This window comes from Mytilus edulis, chromosome 9 (assembly GCF_963676685.1).
Source record: "Mytilus edulis chromosome 9, xbMytEdul2.2, whole genome shotgun sequence".
In the NCBI taxonomy this organism is placed as follows: domain Eukaryota; kingdom Metazoa; phylum Mollusca; class Bivalvia; order Mytilida; family Mytilidae; genus Mytilus; species Mytilus edulis.
Genome location: NC_092352.1, coordinates 16,994,894 through 17,019,105, shown reverse-complemented (window position 1 = coordinate 17,019,105; position 24,212 = coordinate 16,994,894). Strand labels below are relative to the sequence as shown.

General features: G+C 30.4%; 1 protein-coding gene across 8 annotated transcripts in view; it reads left to right on the top strand.

Annotated features, from left to right (window-relative positions):
• The window catches only part of LOC139487720 (netrin receptor UNC5C-like), an 80,691-nt gene extending 58,700 nt beyond the window's left edge, over nucleotides 1-21,991 (top strand). For 4 of the 8 annotated variants that reach the window (XM_071272748.1, XM_071272744.1, XM_071272745.1 and 1 more), the window contains 11 exons: nucleotides 1,994-2,149; nucleotides 4,525-4,584; nucleotides 6,605-7,036; nucleotides 7,620-7,721; nucleotides 9,073-9,242; nucleotides 10,686-10,922; nucleotides 12,780-12,926; nucleotides 17,287-17,457; nucleotides 18,829-18,950; nucleotides 19,153-19,254; nucleotides 19,838-21,991. In XM_071272748.1, the coding sequence (XP_071128849.1) occupies nucleotides 1,994-2,149; nucleotides 4,525-4,584; nucleotides 6,605-7,036; nucleotides 7,620-7,721; nucleotides 9,073-9,242; nucleotides 10,686-10,922; nucleotides 12,780-12,926; nucleotides 17,287-17,457; nucleotides 18,829-18,950; nucleotides 19,153-19,254; nucleotides 19,838-20,009 (1,871 nt within the window). In that variant the 3' untranslated portion in view covers nucleotides 20,010-21,991. The remainder of the gene's footprint in view (nucleotides 1-1,993; nucleotides 2,150-4,524; nucleotides 4,585-6,604; nucleotides 7,037-7,619; nucleotides 7,722-9,072; nucleotides 9,243-10,685; nucleotides 10,923-12,779; nucleotides 12,927-17,286; nucleotides 17,458-18,828; nucleotides 18,951-19,152; nucleotides 19,255-19,837) is intronic. The other 4 variants (XM_071272746.1, XM_071272750.1, XM_071272749.1 and 1 more) reach the window with 1 other exon arrangement.
• The last annotated feature ends 2,221 nt before the right edge of the window (nucleotides 21,992-24,212 follow it).

The following is a 24,212-nucleotide window of genomic DNA, read 5'->3' as shown; positions in this document are numbered from 1 at the left end:
ACAGACATTAGTAAAAAGCTAATCTCTAATTATTACAGTCTTACAAAAAATACAGATAAAATCTCTTATGAAAGTGACTGTCTTCATCAAATATTTCAAGCTAACATAAAAATGTTTGACAGAAGATATTAATTTATGAAATGTCAAATTAAAAAATGTCATATTAAAAAACCTGCTTTTTTATGAAGTCATCTGTGATCAGGCTTTGTGCACTTCATGGAGTTAACTTGCATAGCTTGTCACTGAGTCTAGAAAAAGATTGAGATGAAAATTTTCAGAAGATTGTGACTTTTTTCTTCATTAGCTGAAAGGCTGATTTCCTAATAAATTATTGACCTGTTTGTCATGATGGCCAGGGCAAATTTTTAATTGAGTTAATGGAAAAGATATCTTGAAAATGTTTATCTTGACATTAGGGTGAAAATTGAAAAGATGATAACATTTGAAGTTCATTGGCATTTTATTGTTAAAAGAGTCTTTGCTTCTTTTCAATGTACGTAGTACCAATCATTAAGTGGTAGGACTCCTTTAAAATTTTATCAGAAAACCTGGAGTGATTTTTGTTCTGGTTTTATAATAAAAGATTTGTTTAGTTTACAGACATTTTTGTTTCTGGTAAATAAAAAAAAGTAATTTATGAAAATTTGTAAACTGAAGGAAGTTTGCTGCTCAGTTTCAAAATAAATAGCTTTCCATAACCCTAGTATATATTGATACGGGATAAATTGAGAAATCAAAAAAGCAAAAAAAATATAGGGGTCAATGTACTTGTTTTCGAGATATTAGCCATTTTAATTTTGGCGGGAAAAAGTTCTCTCTTGATTTTTCATAGCTTTTAATATCAGTGACAAGTTCTCAAATACTATTAAAAAATAAATAGGATTTTATAAGACTTTTACAAATAGCTTATAATTATACATGTAAAAGATTTATAAAAAGAAAAATGGAAGTTCATGGGCAAATTTTTTTAAGGCATTCAAACTGATAAACCCAGAGAATTTGGAAAGTCTGACAAAATTTTTAAAACATGACAAGCAAACATCCTTAAATAGAGTTTTGTAATGCAATGTAAAACAATGGTATTTAATTTATTGTTTACCTCATTGTTAACTTTAAAGTTTTTATTTGCCTAAGGTTACACAGTTTAATCATGAACTAACCATTAAAAAGTCTTTCTAATATTTCTTTGATAGATGATTTTGTTTTCCTTTTACATCTCAAATTATTGAATCACAATTAGCCATACTTTATTAAAAGATATGTCATATAAGATTTTTATTATGATAAAATATTTAACGAATCAACACTAAACTTTTTATAATTTACATAATGACAAAAGACAGTATTTGAAAAAAGAATCTTGCCTGGAGAGACATCCTTGAATTTTTGTTCTGTTGTTTTAATATGTCATCATAGATGATTTTATGATCAAAGAGAAACTCCTTCTTTTAAATGTTCGTGGAATACTAATGAAGTCCATTATATAGGTGTCTACTCTATCTAGATTGATTTGCTTATTTTTAATGGCAGATTTTTTTTAAATGAAGAATTGGACTCTTTCTGATTAACACTTGTAAAATTTAATTTGATTCAATCAATTATTCTGAATTACGTAAAGAAAAAGAAAATTTGTTGTTAAACAATATGCCAAGGTTTATTTTAGTGAGGTCTGTCTGTTTTTTTGCACTTAGAAATGCATTTTGCTGTTTCACTTGACTAGCATTCAATTAAATGAAACTACGACTGAATGTTAAATCTTTACTGGTTTGTTTCAAAATAAGATTTATAACTGATGAATAGATTTAAACAGTATTCTGAAATACCACATCTTCTGCATTTAATTAAATCTAATGCAAAGCTTTTAAATCCATGATGTGCGCTACCTAATTTTAACGTCAAAACTTCTAAAATTTTACTTTTGATCCTCGGCTAAGTAAATATGTAATTTTGCATCTAGGCACTTAATACATAATTGTTTTTTTGTTTGTTTCAGTTGCTACAAATGAGGCCCAGAAAGGAAACATCGCCATATATGTAGGACTGTGTGTATCATTTGCTGCCCTTATAACAGTTGTTGTGATAGTAGTAGTTTTCATCAGACGAAGGAATCGCCATCATCATGGTATGTTGGATGGCTACTCAAGTGGAAGTGAGTTGTCTCCCCCAACCAGGACTCTTATGCCTTTCTTGAAATCTCTTAAATCTATTTTCATTTCAGACTAAATGAATTTTGAACATTTCCAACTTTTGGTTTCCATGTTGTAAGGACACTGATTTCATCTCTCTCTATTTCATTGATTGGTAATGGATTTTAAAGAGAGAAAAAAAAGAAAAAAAAGCTGATATCAAAAAAAAAAAACTGTAAAAATTTAACATTGACAAACATCAATTCACTAAATGAGGCCTGATAAACCTACAAGGCAAGAAACTGAAAATCTTTAATTTAACCAGAATATTTTTCCTTAACTAATTTTACAACTAGGCTATGAACGGGTACATATATCTACCTTAAGAAAACTACACTTTGATAATGAATGATTAGGTTATTCAAACTTCAAACATTTCATTATCATGTGTAAAGTAAAATCCTTTAAACTCAGAGATTGAATTCCTCCTTCTTTTCAAATTTAAAAACAAATGTGTAACAAATTCATAAAACCTTCACTAAAATTTGTAGTTCTTACCCAATTTTCCACTTTTGGTTATAGCATGCCTCTTTTATTGTATAAAACCACCAATTATTTAATCGTAAATTCGTGAATTAATTTCATTTTACTATCATTTAAACAGCCTGTTCATTTTGACGGGGTATTATTACAGCTACCCTTTTTTTAGCCTGTGTCTATAGTTCAATGAATCTTGTTTTATGTTTTAAACCTTTCAATGGAGAAAATGATGTTTATTGAAAAATTTTGAACAATTTTCCGTCTTTCTAAAGTGGTATTAGGTGTAAGATACAAGAAGCAATTTTCCTATATAAAGTAAAGCCATTCCCTTTGCAAACAAAATCATTAAATTGGTAAAACGTGGAACTTTACTACTGTTTAATGTTTTACATATGGCCCAAACAAATACCCAAGACTCCAGGAATTAACACCTAAACGTTGCTTTTCTGTGACCTAGAGGGACTAAGGGATTGTTAATGTCCTGTTCAATAGGAATTAACACCTAAACGTTGCTTTTCTGTGACCTAGAGGGACTAAGGGATTGTTAATGTCCTGTTCAATAGGAATTAACACCTAAACGTTGCTTTTCTGTGACCTAGAGGGACTAAGGGATTGTTAATGTCCTGTTCAATTTTCAGTAGGATAGACTAATGGAAAAGACTTTGATTGTAAAATCGATGAAACTTCTCATTAACGACCACCTTTAGCTAGAAATTTTTCAATGAAAAATACATTTTTAATGAATTACTGAGTAAGCAATTAATGAAAGGATACAATAAAATTAAAAAACACAAAATATATGTTTTTGGAACTCATTTCTCGTAAAATTGGGAAGATTTTAAAACGCAGACTAAAAACTTATTTTTTCAAAGCTATCAAAAAATCTTGAAATGTTATTAAAATCGTATAATTTTGGTGACTTTTAAATAAATTGGTCCTTAGTTGTCACATACGTCTCCATTTAAAATGTTCAAATAGATTTTCTTCTCGGTAACGGAGCAAGCATAATATCTTCACTAAGAGTGTTTACTTAAAATGCACAGATGCATCATAACCAAGATATTTATCAATTATATGTAATTATGTTTTAAAATCAGATTACTGAAACATTATGTTTGTTTAGTCTGTTTTTATCCCTTAACACTCCCAGGTTCTGCGCCCATACGATTTGTCAATTTATTAACTAATTCTCAGATCCCGAAAAGCGATAACAGTTTATGAAGAAATATTACTTCATAATTTCAATGAAATGAATTTAATTTCGTTTTTGACAACTTAATTTTTTAACTTTGATATTTATTTAAAGTGTATTTTACAACTGTTGAATGTACCCATGCAATACTGCAATAAATTTTAATTTAATAGAAAGTGCCTTGTAAAAATGGATTATATCCTATAATTTCAAGAAGTTATTTAATTATATTTATTTAACTTGTGTTATAATCAATATCAGATTTGATACACCATATTAGCATCCAGACATGTAAAGTCTTGTTTTTTTAAAACACAGAAGCATTAACTTTCCTGTACTGCTAAGTGTTTCTGTACCTTTCAAGATTAAAGACACAAAGCATAACTTCTGTATAAATATACCATAATGGCCAAAGGATAATGTACATGACCATTGTTCATTACCTACATTCTACTTACTTGTGCACCCCACCCCCAACCAAAGAAAAAAGAAAAAAGAAAAAGAATTTTCTGATCATGTGGTCAGGGAAGTCTAAAATTAAAACGATTAAGTTTGTGAATGTCAGGTCTACTTTTCATTTGACCTAGATATTAATTTGTCATGAATATAAATATGTCAAATAGTGAAATTTATTGCATCTTTATATTTCCAAATTTTTATCTTCAGGTCCAAATTCTCCCAGCCTGTCATCCAACGATGAGAAGAAGATTAATAAAAATGGAACAGGTAAATTTTGATTATTATTCTTTTAAGATTTTATATGCTTGGTTATTACGCAAATCAGTGATTAATTGCAGCTCAGAAATATTAATCATAATAAAAAGTGTTGACAATGAAGCAGTAATTATATAATCTGCTAGAGATTAGGACAGTTTTAAGGCTAGTTTACAGCACAAGGCAGGTGTTTAATGCATTAATTCTCTGCCACACTTAGTTGACAACAGAGATTTGTTAAGGATTGCATGGATTTAGAAGCTATTTAAAATATCAGCTTCGTGCATCTACAAATTTTGTTGTCGGAAGCACTTTTTTGTTACTTTCAATATCCGTTGATAGCAGGCCATGAAATTTTTGCCAGTAGATAGATCAAAAGACAAACAGAAATTAAATTTTCTCCTAAAACCAAATACTGATCTATAAAATGGCAGATGTTTTAAAATTCCTTACTGTTTAATACCTTTGTGCAGCTAAAATAAGGTTTAAATCTAAAACCATGAAATTGCTAACCTTCAGAGTTAAAATAATTTCAAAGATTAGATACAAACTTTTATTTCATAGCTCCCAAGCATAAGATTATTTTCTAACTTCTGAAAAAAATGCAAATTAAATCAAACTCCCTAAGGATGTGAAGTTTATCTGGTCAATCTGATTTATGTAAATTGACTTTTAATGAAGTTCATTTTGGCAAAGATCATTGAACTGGTCCCCTCAGTTAAAACTTAAATGAACAAAGATGACCAGGTCTATAATATTTTTGAATGATTTGTAATAATGTATTTTTAATAGCTGGTCATGTACGGAAAGACTTCTTAATAGAAGGACATTAGCCTTTGTATACTGAGTAACAATGAGAATTGTTCGTATCCGTGGTCAATTGATACTGATCATGTTTAAATCAAATGTCTGCAAAAACTTAATATACAAAAATGAATATTTCTAAATTATCAAAACACATTTAGCAGTTAGATGAAGGACAATAAAAATGATATTTCATCAAATAGAATGTAAATTATGATCAGATAGTTAGTAAGGGTGGAAAGGAAATACTGGCACCAGATTTCTTATCCACGACAAAATCTTTATTAATAATTCATTGTAGTAAAGATGACAAATTTCTCCGTATGCTGATGACACTTTCTTGTTTAATGAAAGACGACATTTAATTGCATTTTGTTTCTTTCGGAACTCCATTTTCTTTGATACATTTAACACAGAAATCCTACAAATCTTGTAAATAGAAGCTTGAGTATCTATAATATGTTGTAAGGTAGTCTACATATTGGCCAAAAAATGCTGTACGAATTTCTGTGTGATTTGAGAGCTACAGAAAGTTATAGTTTTTGACAAGGATGATTGTGTGTTATGATTATTGTATGTGAAAGACATTGGTCTGTGCCTTTGACGCAATAATCATATTCATAGATCATAACATATAATACTGATTGGTGTCAGTGTAAATATACAAGTAGATTTGATATTGAGAAATACTTTTTGTCGAAGGTTATAACTAAATACATAACTCTTTAACTTGTAATGTCAGCATGTACATTCTTACACGACAGAAACATATATTTATTCTGACTTACTTTGTGTATCTTTTGGGTTTTTGTTAGGTCTGTGAGTGCATATGTTTCAAATTTGTGTCAATGTAGTTAATTCACTTTTATCTTATTATTATTTATAGAAAATAAATCTTATCTGATTACTGTGATAGAAAACTGCTTGTAGAATACAAAACAGTTTAAATAAATGACCACATGATTAGAAAATTTGTATATACCTAGGTACATGCGACATCAGCAGATCAAATTAACAGTGAGAGAAAAGAAATCCACATATAGTATCAAACTTATATTAGATAGGATTTCTATATCAATATGTCTGATACATTTGTGTTAAAATTTTACAATGGTCCCAAGATGTTGACACTTTAAAAGATATGGTAAATAACTAGACCATTGTGATATTTCACATCAGAATCCAAAAAATATGTTGATCCTAAATGTCATATAATATATGATTTCAGATATGATATCAGTTCAGCCAGATCTAACACAGACAATGGTGTCTATTCCATACCAGAGTGCCACACCTAGCCCAGAACCACCAAATAATAATCTCATCAATTCGGTGGAAAACATTTACGACAAACCAGATATAAATTTAGATCACAGACATTCTAATTCTTTGATAAATGCAGGACAGCCATATGCAGAATCGTCTATTTCAAATCATTCTGTATCAAATCATTCGTCTCATCATTCAGCTGATCAGATGTCCGATAAAAACACAATGACAATGGGTGCCGTAGGGGCCAGACCCCCATCATTCAGTGATAGTGCCATGGACAATCGTAACTCAATGATTTCTTTACAGTTGCCTAGCAACATTGATATGGAAGCTGTAGTATGGGGGACGTTTAATCACATGGGAGGGAGGCTGGTCCTTCCTGAATCTGGTATGCTATTATAGTTCATAAAATTTAAAAATTGTAATTTGACAGATGTTTGTTACCGTATATACTTTGTACATAACCACGTTTTTGAAAACTCAATCAATAAAGCTAGAAGGATGAGACTTTCAGATTAGATCAAAATTAAATGTACCTGAATTTTAAAATTGACAAAAAATATTGTTATAAATCACTTTACAAAATAGCAATCTACCTTGTAACATTTTCATTACTTTCATTCTTAAAAATTGGTCTGGTTAAATGAATAAAAGAAAATTGCTTGCACCTGGTAGCACAAACTTTAGATGGTTCTAAAATATATTACTTAAGTAAACAAATTATGGTTTTTAAAGTAAACTTTGATTAATGTGAAGTATAATTTGGTCGTAAATAATGTTAATAAAAGGCCTGTTCCAATTTGATAACCTTCAGTGCATTTATGTTTTCTATTTGAAAAAGTTGCAGTAAATCGTAAATTATTGAAAACCTATTTTATGCTATTGATCCTTTCAAATGCTGAGTTTATAATTCTTGTATTGAATTTTGAATTTATAAATGTTATTAAATTTTGATTTCTCTCTTTGAACAGGTGTTAGTTTAACCGTTCCAGAAGGAGCTATCAAAAAGGGACATTCAGAAGAATTTTTCTTAGCCGTTTGTCGTGATGACAAAGATCGTCCCAAATTGTTAGGTAGGTGGTAGTTTAACTTCAAATTTGTGAAGAATCAAATTTATATCAAATATTCAAAGGTTGAACAAATTTGACTTAGTCAACAACCTATTTCCAATGATACAAATAGAAATCAATAGAAGACGTGAGCTAATAGTTCCGTGCATTGATACTTGATAGACACTTTATAAAGATGGAGATGGGGGGTAGTTTGTTATAGCCTAATACCATTGATAAAAACCCATCAACCTACCACAACAAATGTATACCTGTTCTGTCAAGCTCTAAGGAAGAAACAGTTTTACCTGCTGATTGTCAGTCAGTTTTCATTGTATCGTAGACTATTGTTAAAGTCCTGCAGCAGATTAGACGAACAGATCAATTTGACTTGATAAATGTAGTTCTATCATATTGGGAAACCAATTTTGTGGCTGTGGTATCCATGATAAATATAATTCATATTGCAGTAACTGAATTAATCGTAACTTATTGTTATTGTAAAGTGGATTTAAATTGAAAAGGTTAGGAACATTGTGGCGATATTGGTTAAGCTTATGATGTATTGAGAAAATCCAATCAAGCACAATAAACAAGAGATTTATTAAAGACTCTCATGGCTTCTGTCTATGTAATAGTATTTCAGACATATTGGTATCAAAAATCAGCCACAAATGTATTAGTATATTGCTATTCTATATTCTAATATAAATGAGTTTCAAACAGTTATTTCAAGTAAGATTGGAATTGGACTGTTTAAAAAAAAAGTCATTTTTTGATAATTGGAAAATTCAGCTTTTACACCTTCAAACTTACAGCCAAAAGTTAACATTTGAAAAAAATATTTATGCCGAAAAATTTCTGAAAATTTGGTCCTTATGAATTAGGAAATGTTATGAGGTATAGTAATTATGATTTGATTGTTTAAGTCTTCATTATAGACTATTGGCTTTGATGCTTTTTGTATATTTGAGGAATACAGTAACTTAACTGTGGTATATAAACCCAAAAGGCACAAGTTACAGATGAATATATGTGGTCTTTATATAACTTTTAAAGATGCTTATTTAAAAGAAACACATGTATTGGTTAACCATCAACTGGTAATGTAAACAGTACACTCACACCACATCTTCCTATATCTAGTTATTTAAAAAACACTAAAACATTGACAAACATTACAGTAAAATTCTTGTATCTCAATTCTTATCCAACTTGGATGTAAAAAAATTATTTGATTTTTATTGAAAATTGATGTGAATCTTATATAGACTATACCAACAATATCAGTTCAACATGAACATTTCTGAAAATGTTATACATGAAGGATTTTTCTGGTATATGATTATCAAATTCAGATTATTTTGTATTTTAGATCGACAGACAATAATTAGTCCTGTAATATTATGTGGACCTGGTCAGCCTGGAGTTTTAAAGAAAGCCTGTATTTTATCTTTCCAACATTGTGCCAATATGAGACTAGGAGGATGGATGCTTTCATTGTGTGGAAGTGACACATCCCCAGACGAACCACCAAGGTGGCATGTAAGTCATCAGATCATATAGATGTTGAACTGTTATTTGCTGTTTTGAAACTAAAGGACTATGTATAATTTCAAACTCCTAAACAAAAATAGTTCACATCATTTGATGAATATAGTTAACCAATCACATTTGTTACATGCTTTTTAGAATATTCCCAGAATACGTTAGATTCTGAAACAGTAAATTGTCATATGTGGTCAAAGAGGTTCATAAAAATGTTTTTACTTTTATACAAAATTATCCAAAACAAAATTTACTGGATTCTTGCACATCATGTGTTCTTTCTACTCATAAAATATTCTGTCTCATACACTGTAATCAGAAACAAAACATTCAGTATTGACAGCACTTACAGAAGGAGAAAATCACCAAGTTTGGTTTTATGAGAATTGTTGATGTAGAAAGACTAGATTTAATGAAAAATTGATTGTTTCATGCTGAAAAGTTATCAAAAATTAATAATGCTTTAGATATTTTTTATTGATGGGAAGAGAAATCATCATCAATAAAACCAATAAATTAATTTTGATAACACTTAACAAATCTGATTGAATGGCTATAAAAGATTCAGTTGATGAAAAACCCTGGCATGAATCAGTTCTATAGTTATGAATGTCTGTAATTTTCACAGATAACCAATGAAAATTTTAATTTTATTTCCTGCATTTTCTGCGATCCTGTCATGGATAGAAATGTTAATTTCCTGTTGGATATCTAGTGTACATTATTGTATCAAATGACATCTGTTTTCACAAAAAACATTGCACTTTATATTGTTTAAGAAACGTCAATACAGTATAAATACCCACAGAAGGTTAATAAAGACATCAAAACTATTAAGTAAAACAGATTAAAAACCTCCATTGGAATTAATGCTGATGAAGCTTTGATCTAAAGAATTCTAAAATTTTACCAGTCTTAATTACTGATTTGCATGTCAAACTATAGTTTTGTTGGCCTTTAGTGATTTTAATGTGATATGCAGTCTTGATTTTATTCAATCAATTCAAAGTCAAGTTCTTTGCAAAATGTCAGGGTTTAAAAGAATGTTACTTTCAATTTTGGAGTACAACCATGTCATTGTATCAATTTTGCAAACTCATCCAAGTACAATGTATGCAAAAAAAGTTAGAAACATTCCCTTAGTACTATATAAGAAATTATGTAATCCGAAAGAACTTTAAGATTTTTCATAATGTTAGTCTGGCATTTGTGTAATATATATCCCCAGACAATTGCTATATTATACTTTAAGTGAATGATGTTATTTTAAGAGAAGGTATCTATATTTTTAAAACAAAGTCCCAGCACCCGAGTTTTCCTGAAAGGGATTTTGAGGAAACGATTTCTTTACATTATTGATATTGGGAATCACTCTAGAGGAAACTTTTTGAAAGTATATAAAATATAAATAAATAACATTTTCTATATTTTATTTTACAGAGAATAGTTACGTTAGGACAAGAGACAATAAATACCTCAGTATATTCACAGTTAGACCCAACACATTGTCACATAATGACAGAACAGTTGATGAGATATGCTTTGATAGGAGAATCAATACCAGGGGGCAGGGCAGTGAAAATCCTACGATTAGCAGCCTTTGCTGCAACACAGAATCCGTCTTTGGACTTCAGCATTCGAGTCTACATGGTTGAAGATACAAAGGATGCTCTTGAGGTAACTACAGCTCTAATGGAATCAAATAAAGGAGAAATATCTATTTTAGAGCTTATTAAAATATCTGATAAATCACATGACTGTATTCAAAAGCTTTGTATTTTATCCTGCTGAAAGTAATGAATTCTGCAAACAAATCTGTTATCTCTGTTTATAGGAATGAATCTTGAAATCTGTAATGAGTATTTCATATTCTTGAATGTTTTTAACAAGAGACACTTAAACTCAGGTGTAATCAAATGCCAAACATTTGATAACATACCTTTAAAATCTACAATTCATTACACAAGAGTATAAGTTTAAATTCAGATATAATTTGATTCTTCATAAATCTTTTTTGTTTTGCAAAAACATGAGGTTAGGGGGAGTTCAAAAATGTTGACTTTGTAAGCTTTGGAAGTAACAGATGTAGCTGATAAGAATTTACCATTTATTGTCATAGGGGCATTTCATGGGGAACTTAATAGATTCTGTCATCTAAAATGTATCTTCCCTGTCATTTTGAAATGATAATTCACAATTTATGATCATTAAATCACCAAAATTGGATTTTGAAAATGTCGTTTTTCACATATTTCATCTTAATTATGACAAAATTCTTATTTTCTTTGAAATTTGATTCTAATTCCCCTCATTTTATGGACTGTATTTATGATATCTCTTGTTAACATTACATTGTTCATCTGGACATTATAGAGATAGTATATTGGTCACTGTTATCATCTGGACACGGTAAAGTGGTCATTTATCATGTACAGAACAACCTATAATCATAATCTTCACTTTATTCTGCATATCCACTGCTGCATCTTGTTTAAACAAACATCAGCTGTTCTTACTTTGTATAAAATCACAATATAAATGATCCAGGAATAAATCTCACACAAAACCGTCTTATCTGTGCCTTTGTCAAGTCATGGAATTTTGACAATGAGAAGTTTGTGATGAAAAATGGACTACACATGCAGACTAATGTATTTGGCTAAGCCGACAAATTAGAGGGTCTAAAACAAAGTGTTTTCACATTTGATTCAGACCTAATACAGATTTTATAAGGTTTTTGACAAGGAGAAAGATTACAAGCTTTAGAAATAGTAATCAAACATGGATGAAATTGAGTGCTTAAAACCTAAAATTCTAATTTCACAACTGTGATTAGGTAATTTATCATACTTGTAATTTTCTGTCATTGTTGTTGTCTTGGAGATCTGCATCCTTTGTCTTGAGATTTTCACTCTGGAATTTTTATAAAGACTTTTTAGCAATAAATGTATGATGCGTTTGTCTGGATGAAAATAAGATTTAGATACTATTTTACAAAATCTGTAATACTGCAAGAAAAGCTGTACTTTAAACATGATGAATAGTACAATCTTATATAAAAGTCGGTCATAACTACCGGTATATTATAGATTATGGATACAAATAAAAAGAAAGGATTTAATATGTTGATTCAGAAGCAAATATTTGACATTCTTACAGTCATCACTCAAAATTTTCTATAATACATATTTATATAGACAGTCTTGTATTTTGTGATTTCCTGACATTTGTCTGTCATTTTAGGGTTGCAAATAATCATATTTGCCATTCCCAATATTCTTTTTTATTTGGATTTGCTGAACTGTTAACAATAAACTCTAAATGTGAAACACTGACATAATAATAAACTTTATAAAAAAATGTATATAGTACCCACCTAATGAGAATGTTGTACCTTGTTAGAAAATGAATAGAACTTGATACCATATTTTTCTTTGTAAACTGGTAAATGTTTGTTTTTTTACCAATCACCTTCAGCATTCAGCAATCAAAGTTTAAGTTTACTATAACTTTCTTTTTTTTTCAAACTTTCAGAGTGTGATCCAAGAAGAAAATAGATATGGTGGTAGATTACTTGATAAACCAAAACAAATTCCATTCCAAGATGGGGGACACAATCTATGTCTTACAATAGAAGATCTTCCTCCAGGCTGGAGGAGTAAATTAGCTGCTAACTACCAGGTAAAGTTTTGTAGTTATTACTGGATATTCAGAAATTATTTCAAGGAATTATTAATGTGATTTTTTACCTGATCAACCAAAACTGAAGATTAATTATGGCCATTTTAGGAAATGTGTGTTCCTAGTATTGTTATAGTTATACAGTCGCATAATTTGCATCAATAAAAACTTTACAATAAATTCTGAATTTACAGTAATATTATTGAGTAAATATAATGACTGGTAATTTAGATGAAACAAATGAATGGTAAAGCATAAATTGTGACAATTTTGTTGTCGTGCATAAAATATAAGGTGTGCTGAAGCTTGATATTGCAATTATTACAGCAGACTGTTGTACTGAAAGGTATTAAATGCAATTAACACAGGTAACTGGTATTTATTCTATTGAGTTCATAACAAGATCCTATGTATTATGTCGGATATAGCACTAATTATATTGAAATGGCGGAAGGAATGAACCGTTAATTACATTGTAATGAAATGACTAGCTTAAAGTGATAATAGTAGAATTATAGGTGTAAATCTCTGTCTTCAGGGACCTGATTAGTAAACAATACCTGGCTTTGCACCTGGCCATCGTGGTCAGCAGAGCAATCAACATTGAAATGAACATCATGTTGAGGTGTGAATTATGTTAACGTGTGCCATAAGGTAGTTTGTTCCATACATTTCCGTGTCACACTTTATTGGGTATTATCAGAAGTGTGTCCGTTCTATTGTTTTCTAGTCATCCATGTCAAAATTAATAGTGTATATCAATTTTTTAAGAAGCAATTTTATTTTATTTTGTTGGCAACTGCCTTAAATTAAGAAAATTAAACAGGAGTTGCCTTTAAATACTTTAATGGGGAGAACACTTGTGTGCTTTAAATATTGCAGTCAGCTGCTGAGGAGTGACATCATGTTAGGGTCTGAAGACTTTTTATAAACACAATATTTTTACAGATTATAAAGATAACACAAATTATTAAAAACAGCAGGTGAAAAACTAAGACAAAATTAGTGCAAAACCTAATGCTTCAAGAGTTCACTTGAGTTCACTTGTACATTTTCTCAGCTGAAATAAAAAAAACTGTTCTGTGCATAATTTTCTAATAAATTTTTACAAGAACTGACCAATAAGAATAAATTAGTGGTCATTAATTTACAGGCATAGCAATCTGCCAATTAAATTGTCCAAATAATACCATACAGCAGCATTTATCCATATTTTTATAACAACATTTCTGAGTTTGATTGAAGACTTTGGTCGACCATCGTACAAGTTTTCCTGTCATTCTGTGGAACAGACACATGTTTGGGGGTGGTTCAGCGGTATAATGCTGAGACATAATTAAGATATATATTAAAGGGTTGGTACCCTGTCAGACAAAGTAATGAATTTATTTTGACAGTAGAATCAATATTGTCTAATTCCAAGACAATTTGAACATTGTATCTGACCACAGTAAATGGTAACTTAAGATCGTTCAAATTATCTCCAATACTGTGTGTTAAATCAGAGGCATGTGTCTTTAATTAAGTTATTGTTATCATTTAATTAAATTAATTAACATTCATTAACTTCAAGGGTAAAAACATATTGAATTAGGTCTTGTTTTCATGCATTGATGTAGACCCACAGTGCATTTCTTTGATGTTGGACTGACTGGCCCGGTGTAAATAGTCATCTCAAATATCATGAATATTGTAAAGCTTTCACTCAATTAGCAAGACAAATTTTTGTAATATGTCCAAGTTAAAATACAATTTTATTCTTCAGTTCAAATACTGAATGACATTGTTATGATAAAAAAATCTAGATAGATAATTTAATGTCAGAATTTCATAGCTATAATTCACTTAAACTATGCATTACAATTTTTTTTCTGAAGGCTAGACTGATAATTTCATTTAAAAATTTTAAGAGCGATGATTTACTTAAGCCATGTTTTACATTTATCTGAAAATAATACAATTTGGGTTGATTTCTTTGATGGAATCTAACATAGTTTGTTTTAATGATGAAATCTATTTGAATCAGAATGTGTCTAACGTCTTTGATATACAACATTTACAAGCCTTCCGACAATCCATCTGATTAGTACACTTACATTACGATTTGGTTTGTCCAATGCAACTGGTTAAATAAAGACAGTTTGCTTAGTATATATCAGACCTACTTGATACTTTGATTGTGTGCCAATGATGTTAACATTTTACTTTGAAGCCAGCTTAGATCTGGAGAATTTAATGTCAAAAGAAATGAAAAATGGGAAGTTTATGTATCTTACTATAACCTGTGTTTGTATAGATCTAAGAAAATTGAAATTGGTTGAGAAATGAAAAAAATGAAAGTTTACATTTTGCTGTCTTTATTCTAGGTAGTGATAAGTGTTTTTTTTAAACTATCAGTTAAATTGAGAGAAAAAAAAATTGGAATAAAGAAATGAAGGAGAGAAAAAACAAGAATTTAAAATTTAAAAGTATCAGTAAAGTTTGTTGTGAAAATAATGGTTCTATTTTATTTCTAAGTTCACAATGCTGTTCGAATATCATTCTCAGAGAACTTTAGATGTTGTGTTAAATCTGATATTTCTTTTTATTTCCGGCTCAACTCTTTAAGTTTGACAAGCAATTTCCCCATTTATTATTGATTATTTTAATGACGGGTTGAACAGGGGACATTGAGATTTACTAGGGTATAAAATTTCAGATTAATATATGCCTACTTTTGACACCCATATTCTACATGACAAGTCTGCCCCAATGTATTGTTCTTATTGAAGGGTCCGGAGATGGACTACACAGCCCTTAAAACATTCTGACAATTTTCACACTCTCCAAATTGTAATTTTATGTGATTTGATTATTGTTCAGGAAATTTTTTGATTGGCAGGTGTACATATTTATGTTTTAGAGGAAAGATGATATGAGTATTATACTGTGATATAAATTCAACCTAAGGTCAAGTGGGCAATTATTACCCCCATGGGGAGCCTCTTATGATATCAACAAACAGATCAAGTGTTTTACATTCATCATTTATTTCTTTTCTTATTCTGTCAACAATCAACATTTTACTTTGATAAACATCGAATACATAAATCATAAGACCTCTATCTCCAAACTATCCAATTTCTCAGATCTCAAGGTCAATCAAAGGTTAATTAGAAGAGGGGGTCAGCTTAAAATATGATACCCCTCGGTGCATTGCATAGTGGGAAGCTAGATGACAAATGTTAAATGTAAAAGTTTAAAGATTTTAGGCATGTTTATGTGGCTATAAAGAATCAAAATAGCTTTGACAGGATAGAGATCTTGTTTTTGCAGATGTCTACCCCTATCACAGTCAAGTCAACCAGTTTTACTGATTAATTGCTTCTTTCTTTTGTCAATCATTGGTTTGTGAAGCAGATGACCTGAGAGATTTCTGTTGAAATTTTTTCCAATAAACAAAATTAACTATTAAAAAGGAATGACACTTTTTTTTATCAGATTTTGGTGTTCATTTCAGAGTTTGTAAAACAAAGAATTTTGCAGCTTTCAGTGATCTGTAATAAATTGTATGATTATATCATTGAAATGTAATCAACAGAATGAATAAAAGTCAGATGAAACAATGCAAGTGTGAAATCAGGAATATTGTCAACTCTATAGGGAAGGGAGATAACTTCTCAAGTGTCAAATCATTGTTTCAACTTCATTTAACACGATTTTAATCAGTTTTCTCTCTTGTTAAAACTGATCTAACTTTTTGAAATAGATTATAAATATAATTAAATATTTTTTATGATTTTTGATATTTCAGTTATTGCATTTATTATATTTTTATTATATGTATTTAAGATAAATACATGTGATAATATTCGTTTCTGCCAGTTAGTGCTCATCAAAAACATTTGAGTAACCAGTATACTGAGTTATAATTTCCTGTTTGTTGTCACTCAAAATGGTTCTTCTAAACCACTTATTGAAATATAAGGATGGAAATTAGCATGTCATTGTTATAGAAGTAATTATTATAAAATTACATTTCTGATCAATAGAATGACATGATTCTTCTGCCTCATTTCAAAATAGTTTTAAAAATGTCAAACAAACATTACAAAAATCTTCAAACATGCAGAAATACATGTCTATTTTTTACAAAATTTAGATTTCAGAAGTCTCATTTGTTGATGCACCTGACTGTAAAACAAAGATTAAATTGTTAATCTTACCTGTTTTTGTTTGCTCAAAACAGCTTGCCATCAATTTCCTAGCTTAGTATTAGGTAGGAATGGTAACAACATGTTCACTTGTGACTTATTATACTCATTCATATTTTGCCTGGAATTGATTTAAATCATTAAGTGTCATTTTGATTTTTTTTCAGGAAATTCCCTTTCAACATATATGGAGTGGTAACCAGAATAATCTTCACTGTTCGTTCTCACTGGAGATGACAGAGAGAGGATTAAACAAAGTTTCCTGTAAAATACAAGTCTACCAAAAAGCTATTCTTAGTAACAGACAGGTGCTAAATATCTTCAATAATTTTAAAGAGGTAGGTATCTAAATAGCTTCAGATGGAATTGTAGAATATTAGTCTCAGGGTTAAATCATAGCTTCTAAATGAAAAAAAAAAAGATATCAGCTTCACAATAAAACGAGTCAAATCAAAATCTTTACCAAATCAAATCAGATCATAAACTTCATTGCCATTAAAATTAAATATACATACTATCTGTGACAATCTAACAATGTAGAAATCATCTTTTCATTTAAAATTTCTCTTCATTGAGAAAACTGCTGCACCAATTGTCACCAAATTGATTGTTCTATAAAGTGGGGAATTATCTTTTAGCAAAAAGCTGTTTTCAGTATACACTGAGAGTATACACAAAGATGTGCAAACTGTTTTGTGTCAAAAATGTATTTGGAAAGCATCCTAACATCAATGACTATGAGATGCTATTTCAGGTCATGCTTATGTAATATAATTTGAAGTCAAGTAACACAACTTTTCCCTGTTCCTCCTGTCCTCTCTTTGTTGAAAGAAACAAAGATGTAAAAATTATACAGTAGAGTAACATAACTTTCCATAATTCTACTTTTAAGTCAATAAAAAAGCAAGCACCTGTTGGGAGATTAACAGTATATTATCATCTGGTCTGTTCTGGTTGACCATTATTTAAAGTTAATTACCATATAACCTGTCCTGGTCAGTGGCTTAATGTTTATTTCTGTCATTAAATAGTCAATCATTCTGAGAATATATGTATCCAATCTTACAAATCTACATCTGTTCAATTTCATTTGTAGAGAATGCCTTTGTTGTGTGTTTATCTAAACGATCTTCTTGAAATTCATTTTTCTTTTTCTTTGAGATAGATAACATTTTTTATATTTTCTCCAAATTGTAATTTGCCAAATCAAAGAGTTTAAGATTGATGTAGGCTATGATCCAGAAATATCTTGCTGTATAAACTGTTTTGTTTTATGCCTCGTACTTGTAAAAATGTTTAAATGGACCTGAGTGTTTGTTTTGTTTATCAGTATCTGCTAAGCTGGATGTTAGTACATTACAACTATAACTTCACTCTCTCAGTCAGAACTTGTATAAATAAATCCTACAAAGTGAAAGCAACTTTAGTAGAATATGCCAGGTCAAATTTGTAATTATAGAAATCTCAAATTATTATTTTAGATCCCCCACAAGATGGATGAGCAGATAGCATGTGTTGGGGTATACATACACAAAATATTTCTTGTACTCTGCACCCCCCAGTAAGGCCTTTTGAAAAATATTTGGAAATATTTAAGCCCTGTTTTATTTTTTTAAATGGTCAGATTTGTTTTGATTTAAAAAGTTTTTTGATAAACAATTGCTGCTGAATATAAAAAAATAATGAAACATGTTTTCCGTGTTTTTCAGAAACCCTTACCATTACAGACGCCAACTTCAACATTAAAAGGACGATCATCAACAGTGACAACAAATTCTAGTTCAGGGTATAACTCAATGGTGACATTAGATCCAGCTGGAAATAACTTTAGGTAAATATATTATTCTAAGTTAATTGTTTTACATTTTGCACAAAACAAAACTATTTTGTCTCATTGGTAATCATACCACATCTTCTTTTTACATGGTAACAAAAGCTACAGTACCAGTAGTCAATGTGTAAATATTTGTTTTAAATACCAGAATAATGGAATAATGATGACCTGTGTATTAATTTTAGTATTGTATTTTCAGGTTACCCAGTCATATTCGGTACCAGTTATGTCTATTATTAGATCCACCAAATGCCAGAGGCAATGATTGGAGAATGTTAGCACAAGCACTAACTGTAGACAGGTAGGTACCAGATTTACACTTAAAACAGTTCTGTTAATGTTTTTGTATTTTTGTAATAATGTTGATTTTAATCATTGTATTACATCTAGGGCCCATCTGGATATTTAAGTAATGTGGGTGAATTCAGCTCAATGTTAAAAGCCTTTCTGGGACTTTTGAGTTTAAGCAATTGGATTTACATGGCTCTGCATTTTTTAAACCACATGTTAGGATTTTGTGTCATTAATTTATAGACTAATGCTCAGACTTCTCACATCCCTAAAAAAAATACCCAAAAAAATAACCACTTGTATGTTGGGCTTCTTGTCAGAACGGGAATGTTAAATCTGTACAGAAATAATTCTTGTCTTAACTGAGGGATCAGAAGTTGAACAGGAAAATTTTGACCCTATTAATCCATACTCATTTTCAAGAAGCTGTTCAAATTTTCTTAGAAGTCAACATAAATACAATATTAATTTGTATATTTGTTGTTGTTCCCGAATATCATATGCATGAAATACCATATAGATTTAGATATAACTTAAATCTTTGTATAATTTTATTTCTATTTGAGGTTAATTATTTTTTATTTTTCTTTCAGATATGTTCAATATTTCGCAACTAAACCTTCACCTACAGAGCACATACTGGACTTATGGGAGGCACGTCATCGGGAAGAATCTGCAATAACTGACTTAATGAATATTTTCCGTGTTATGGGGAGATTGGATGTTGCTGCCGTCTTAGAAAAAGATATGGGGTCATGGTTATGACAGCGGAAATATTCATGTGCTATGCAAGTGTAAATGTGATGAGTGGTTTCTAAATTGTGATAAAATGAACAAATGATGCTTGGCCGAAAAAGCATGAGTGCATGACTCCTGCCGTTATGCAAAAGAGTGCTGTACCATAGACGGAATGATGAAGGTGGATGCATATATACTTTTGTAACGAGTGCTATACTTTCGTCGCCTATTCTTGCTATAAAATAGGAAAATGACACTTCAAGGTGCGTTTCTGCTTCAGTATCAAAAATAGTTGGAACTGAGGAATGGGAAAAAGACATGTTCTATTATGCCTAAAATATGGAATAAAACATTCTGCGAATTTATATAATTGTATTACAATTAAAAACTCAAATCTGACTTTAAAAAGCAGATTAAATAAATTAATATCAAATGAATGCAATAATTAGTCACTATGCATTAAGACAGTAACCATAGCAACATGTCAAGACACTGGAGACAATAATATTATAGACAGTGCTGTGTTGAGATTATTAAGGCATTCAACAGCTTATGAATATGCATGAACTACAATATGCAAATTTCTTCCAAATAGTTGTTGAAAAGGAAGATAACATTGTTTATTGTCTCATTTTAGAAGGCTGTGATGATTATATATAATTATTAATTCCATGTTGTTATACAAATTTTCATATTCCAAAAAAATTTCTTTTAAGGTTATAATAGAGGAATTAGCTTCACATGGCACTTTGAAATTCAGCGCTTAAATTAAATAATAATATTTAAGTGTTATTTTACTTTTTGGTTAATCTTGCCATGTAGAATTTTTATTTTATTTTTCTTGACACAAAAAAAGGTAATGTTTATCATCTTTTATTTTGTCTCTTCACTGTTTTAGTATCACAGAGATATAGAAGTAATATTTACTGAAATTTTAAAAGTGCTATTGATGTGTTATTTTTCGTACATGTAAAGATTTATAGATATGAAACATATTTATGAAAAAAGACAGAGCTACTCTGAAGGAAAGGGGTAGTTATATCATTGATTGAGTTTGTTGATCCAGCAATAAATGTTTGATAAATGTATTTTAAAATCAAAATTTTTATAAAATGTGATCAGTCTTCTTGTCATTTTGAGAGAAATTACATCACAAATTATGTTTTCTAGTCATTTTGGTGTGGAAGATACATATCACTTCTTCATTTCATGTATGTTTGAGACAAACATTGGAAGGATTTGTTACATTTCAGTAGATAGCTTTACATTGTTATTTCAAATAGTTTTTATTTTTGTGTACTTATTTAATTTTGAAACGCTTCATTATCATATGCAATACACTTACAACAAATTTATATCATGCATAGAACATGTTTTTCTTTAAATGGTTTATATCAACCATTATTATTTTCAGACCATATATTTCTTATTGAGATGTATTTAATTAAATCAAAGATCAACTGAAATCATCTGGTGCTATAACATTTCTTGCTAAAAAAAATCTATGTAGTTTGGCATGTGTTTGCCAGTAGTAAAAAGTATACCAAACTGCTGAAAATATCTGTAAAATTTGAATTATTGTAAAAAAAAACACACTATTGTTACTGTTATTTATGGGTTTATGTTATCCCTCAAACTGCGATAAAAACGTTGTTGGTTTCAATGTTCCAAAATTAGCTTATTTATTTCATTTTCTTTGAAAGTTGTGATTATTTACTCTGTTTATGGAATAAAAAGTTCTAATAGAAAAAATGTCCAAACCGTTTTTGGAAGTGAATCTTGTGCTTGCAGAGAAACTGTAATGCAGGTTAGATAAGTCAGTATTACAGGTGATTACAGTCAGTTAGTGTATTACAGGGGAATACATATATTGTTGGATTTGTAAATTATGTAAATTATTATAAAAATGGTAGAAAACCATTTACTTATATATGAAAGTTTTGTATATATTATATAAAACATTGACATTATAAATGATGACTGAAAAATAAATATGAAATACCTGAAAACATGTGTGTTTTGTGTTTATAATTAATGCCACTTTTACTTTCTTTTCTATGATTAAATGAGACTTATCACAAATTTTACCTGCTATGAGCAACCAGCGAAAAAAGGAGCTGATTATCCCTCTCGAACACATGACTGGCTCATTGTTTTGCCTTGTGGTCATAAAACTTTCAAGCATAATTATCCTACCATGGAAGTATTATATTGACCATTATCCTACCTAGACTGTCAAATCAACAAATCAAAATACTTGGATTAATGTTTCAAGCACAAACGTTGTACTCCAAAGTATTAAGTAAAGTTTTCTTGTACATTTGTAGTGTTAGTTGGAATGTTGTTTGTCTTTTCTTCTTTTGTTTTGACGTTTCCCATCTTGTTTTTGATTGTCTCTCGGAAATGTTATCCCTTTTAACCTGCCACAAAAAAAAAATAGAGATCATATACAATTGCTTTTTAGCTCACCTGGCCCGAAGGGCCAAGTGAGCTTTTCTCATCACTTGGCGTCCGTCGTCCGTCGTCGTCGTCGTCCGTCGTTAGCTTTTACAAAAATCTTCTCCTCTGAAACTGCTGGGCCAATTTTTACCAAACTTGGCCACAATCATCATTGGGGTATCTAGTTTAAAAATTGTGTCCGGTGACCCGGCCAAACAACCAAGATGGCCACCATGGCTAAAAATAGAACATAGGGGTAAAATGCAGTTTTTGACTTATAACTCAAAAACCAAAGCATTTAGAGCAAATCTGACGTGGGGTAAAATTGTTAATCAGGTCAAGATCTATCTGCCCTTAAATTTTGAGATGAAACGGACAACCCGTTGATAGGTTGCTGCCCCTGAATTGGTAATTTTAAGTAAATTTTGCTGTTTTTGGTTATTATCTTGAATATTATTATAGATAGAGTTAAACTGTAACAGCAAAAATGTTCAGCAAAGTAAGATCTACAAATAAGTCAACATGACCAAAATGGTCTGTTGACCCCTTTAGGAGTTATTGCCCTTTATAGTCAATTTTTAACCATTTTTCGTAAATCTTAGTTATCTTTTACAAAAATCTTCTCCTCTGAAACCACTGGACCAAATTAAACCAAACTTGGCCACAATCATCATTCGGGTATCTAGTTTAAAAATTGTGTCCGATGACCCGCCCAACCAACAAAGATGGCCGCCATGGCTAAAAATAGAACATAGGGGTAAAATGCAGTTTTTATGCCCCACCTACGATAGTAGAGGGGCATTATGTTTTCTGGTCTGTGCGTCCGTTCGTTCGTCCGTCCGTCCGTCCGTCTGTCCCGCTTCAGGTTAAAGTTTTTGGTCAAGGTAGTTTTTGATGAAGTTGAAGTCCAATCAACTTGAAACTTAGTATACATGTGCCCTATGATATGATCTTTCTAATTTAAATGCCAAATTAGAGTTTTGACCCCAATTTTACGGTTCACTGAACATAGAAAATGATAGTGCAAATTTCAGGTTAAAGTTTTTGGTCAAGGTAGTTTTTGATGAAGTAGAAGTCCAATCAACTTGAAACTTAGTATACATGTTCCCTTTGATAAGATCATTCTAATTTTAATGCCAAATTAGAGAATTTATTCCAATTTCACGGTCCACTAAACATAGAAAATGATAGTGCGAGTGGGGCATCCGTGTACTGTGGACACATTCTTGTTGGCTTATCACTCAAAAACCAAAGCATTTAGAGCAAATCTGACATGTGGTAAAATTGTTTATCAGGTCAAGATCTAGCTGCAACAACAAAAGGGAGTTTTTAACGACCTCAGCTGGCTATACAACCCTTGCACAATCAACTGAATTTTGCTGAAATCGTTAATAGGATAGATTGCCCTTATATGATAATTTTTTATTATATTTGTTTTTTTTTGGCAAAGGGGGAGCAGGGGGTTGCGCAACAACAAAACAACTTCACAACTTTCTCATTACTTTGCATTTCTCGTTAGATAAATTTTACAAAATTCTCCCTTGAAACAACTGTCAGATTTAAACAAACTTGGTTTAAATCACCACTAGGATATCCAGGGACCACTGTGTATGATGACCCTGCCTGCCCACATGGCTGAAATAAAACAGGTTTCAAATGCACTTTTTAGTATTATGTCTCTGAAACTAAACGACAGTACAACAGTTGCATTTATCATGCATCAATACACCAGTTTCACATTTAACTGCGCATGTCTAATCTAATTAGCAAAACTACGAAATCACGCGATAA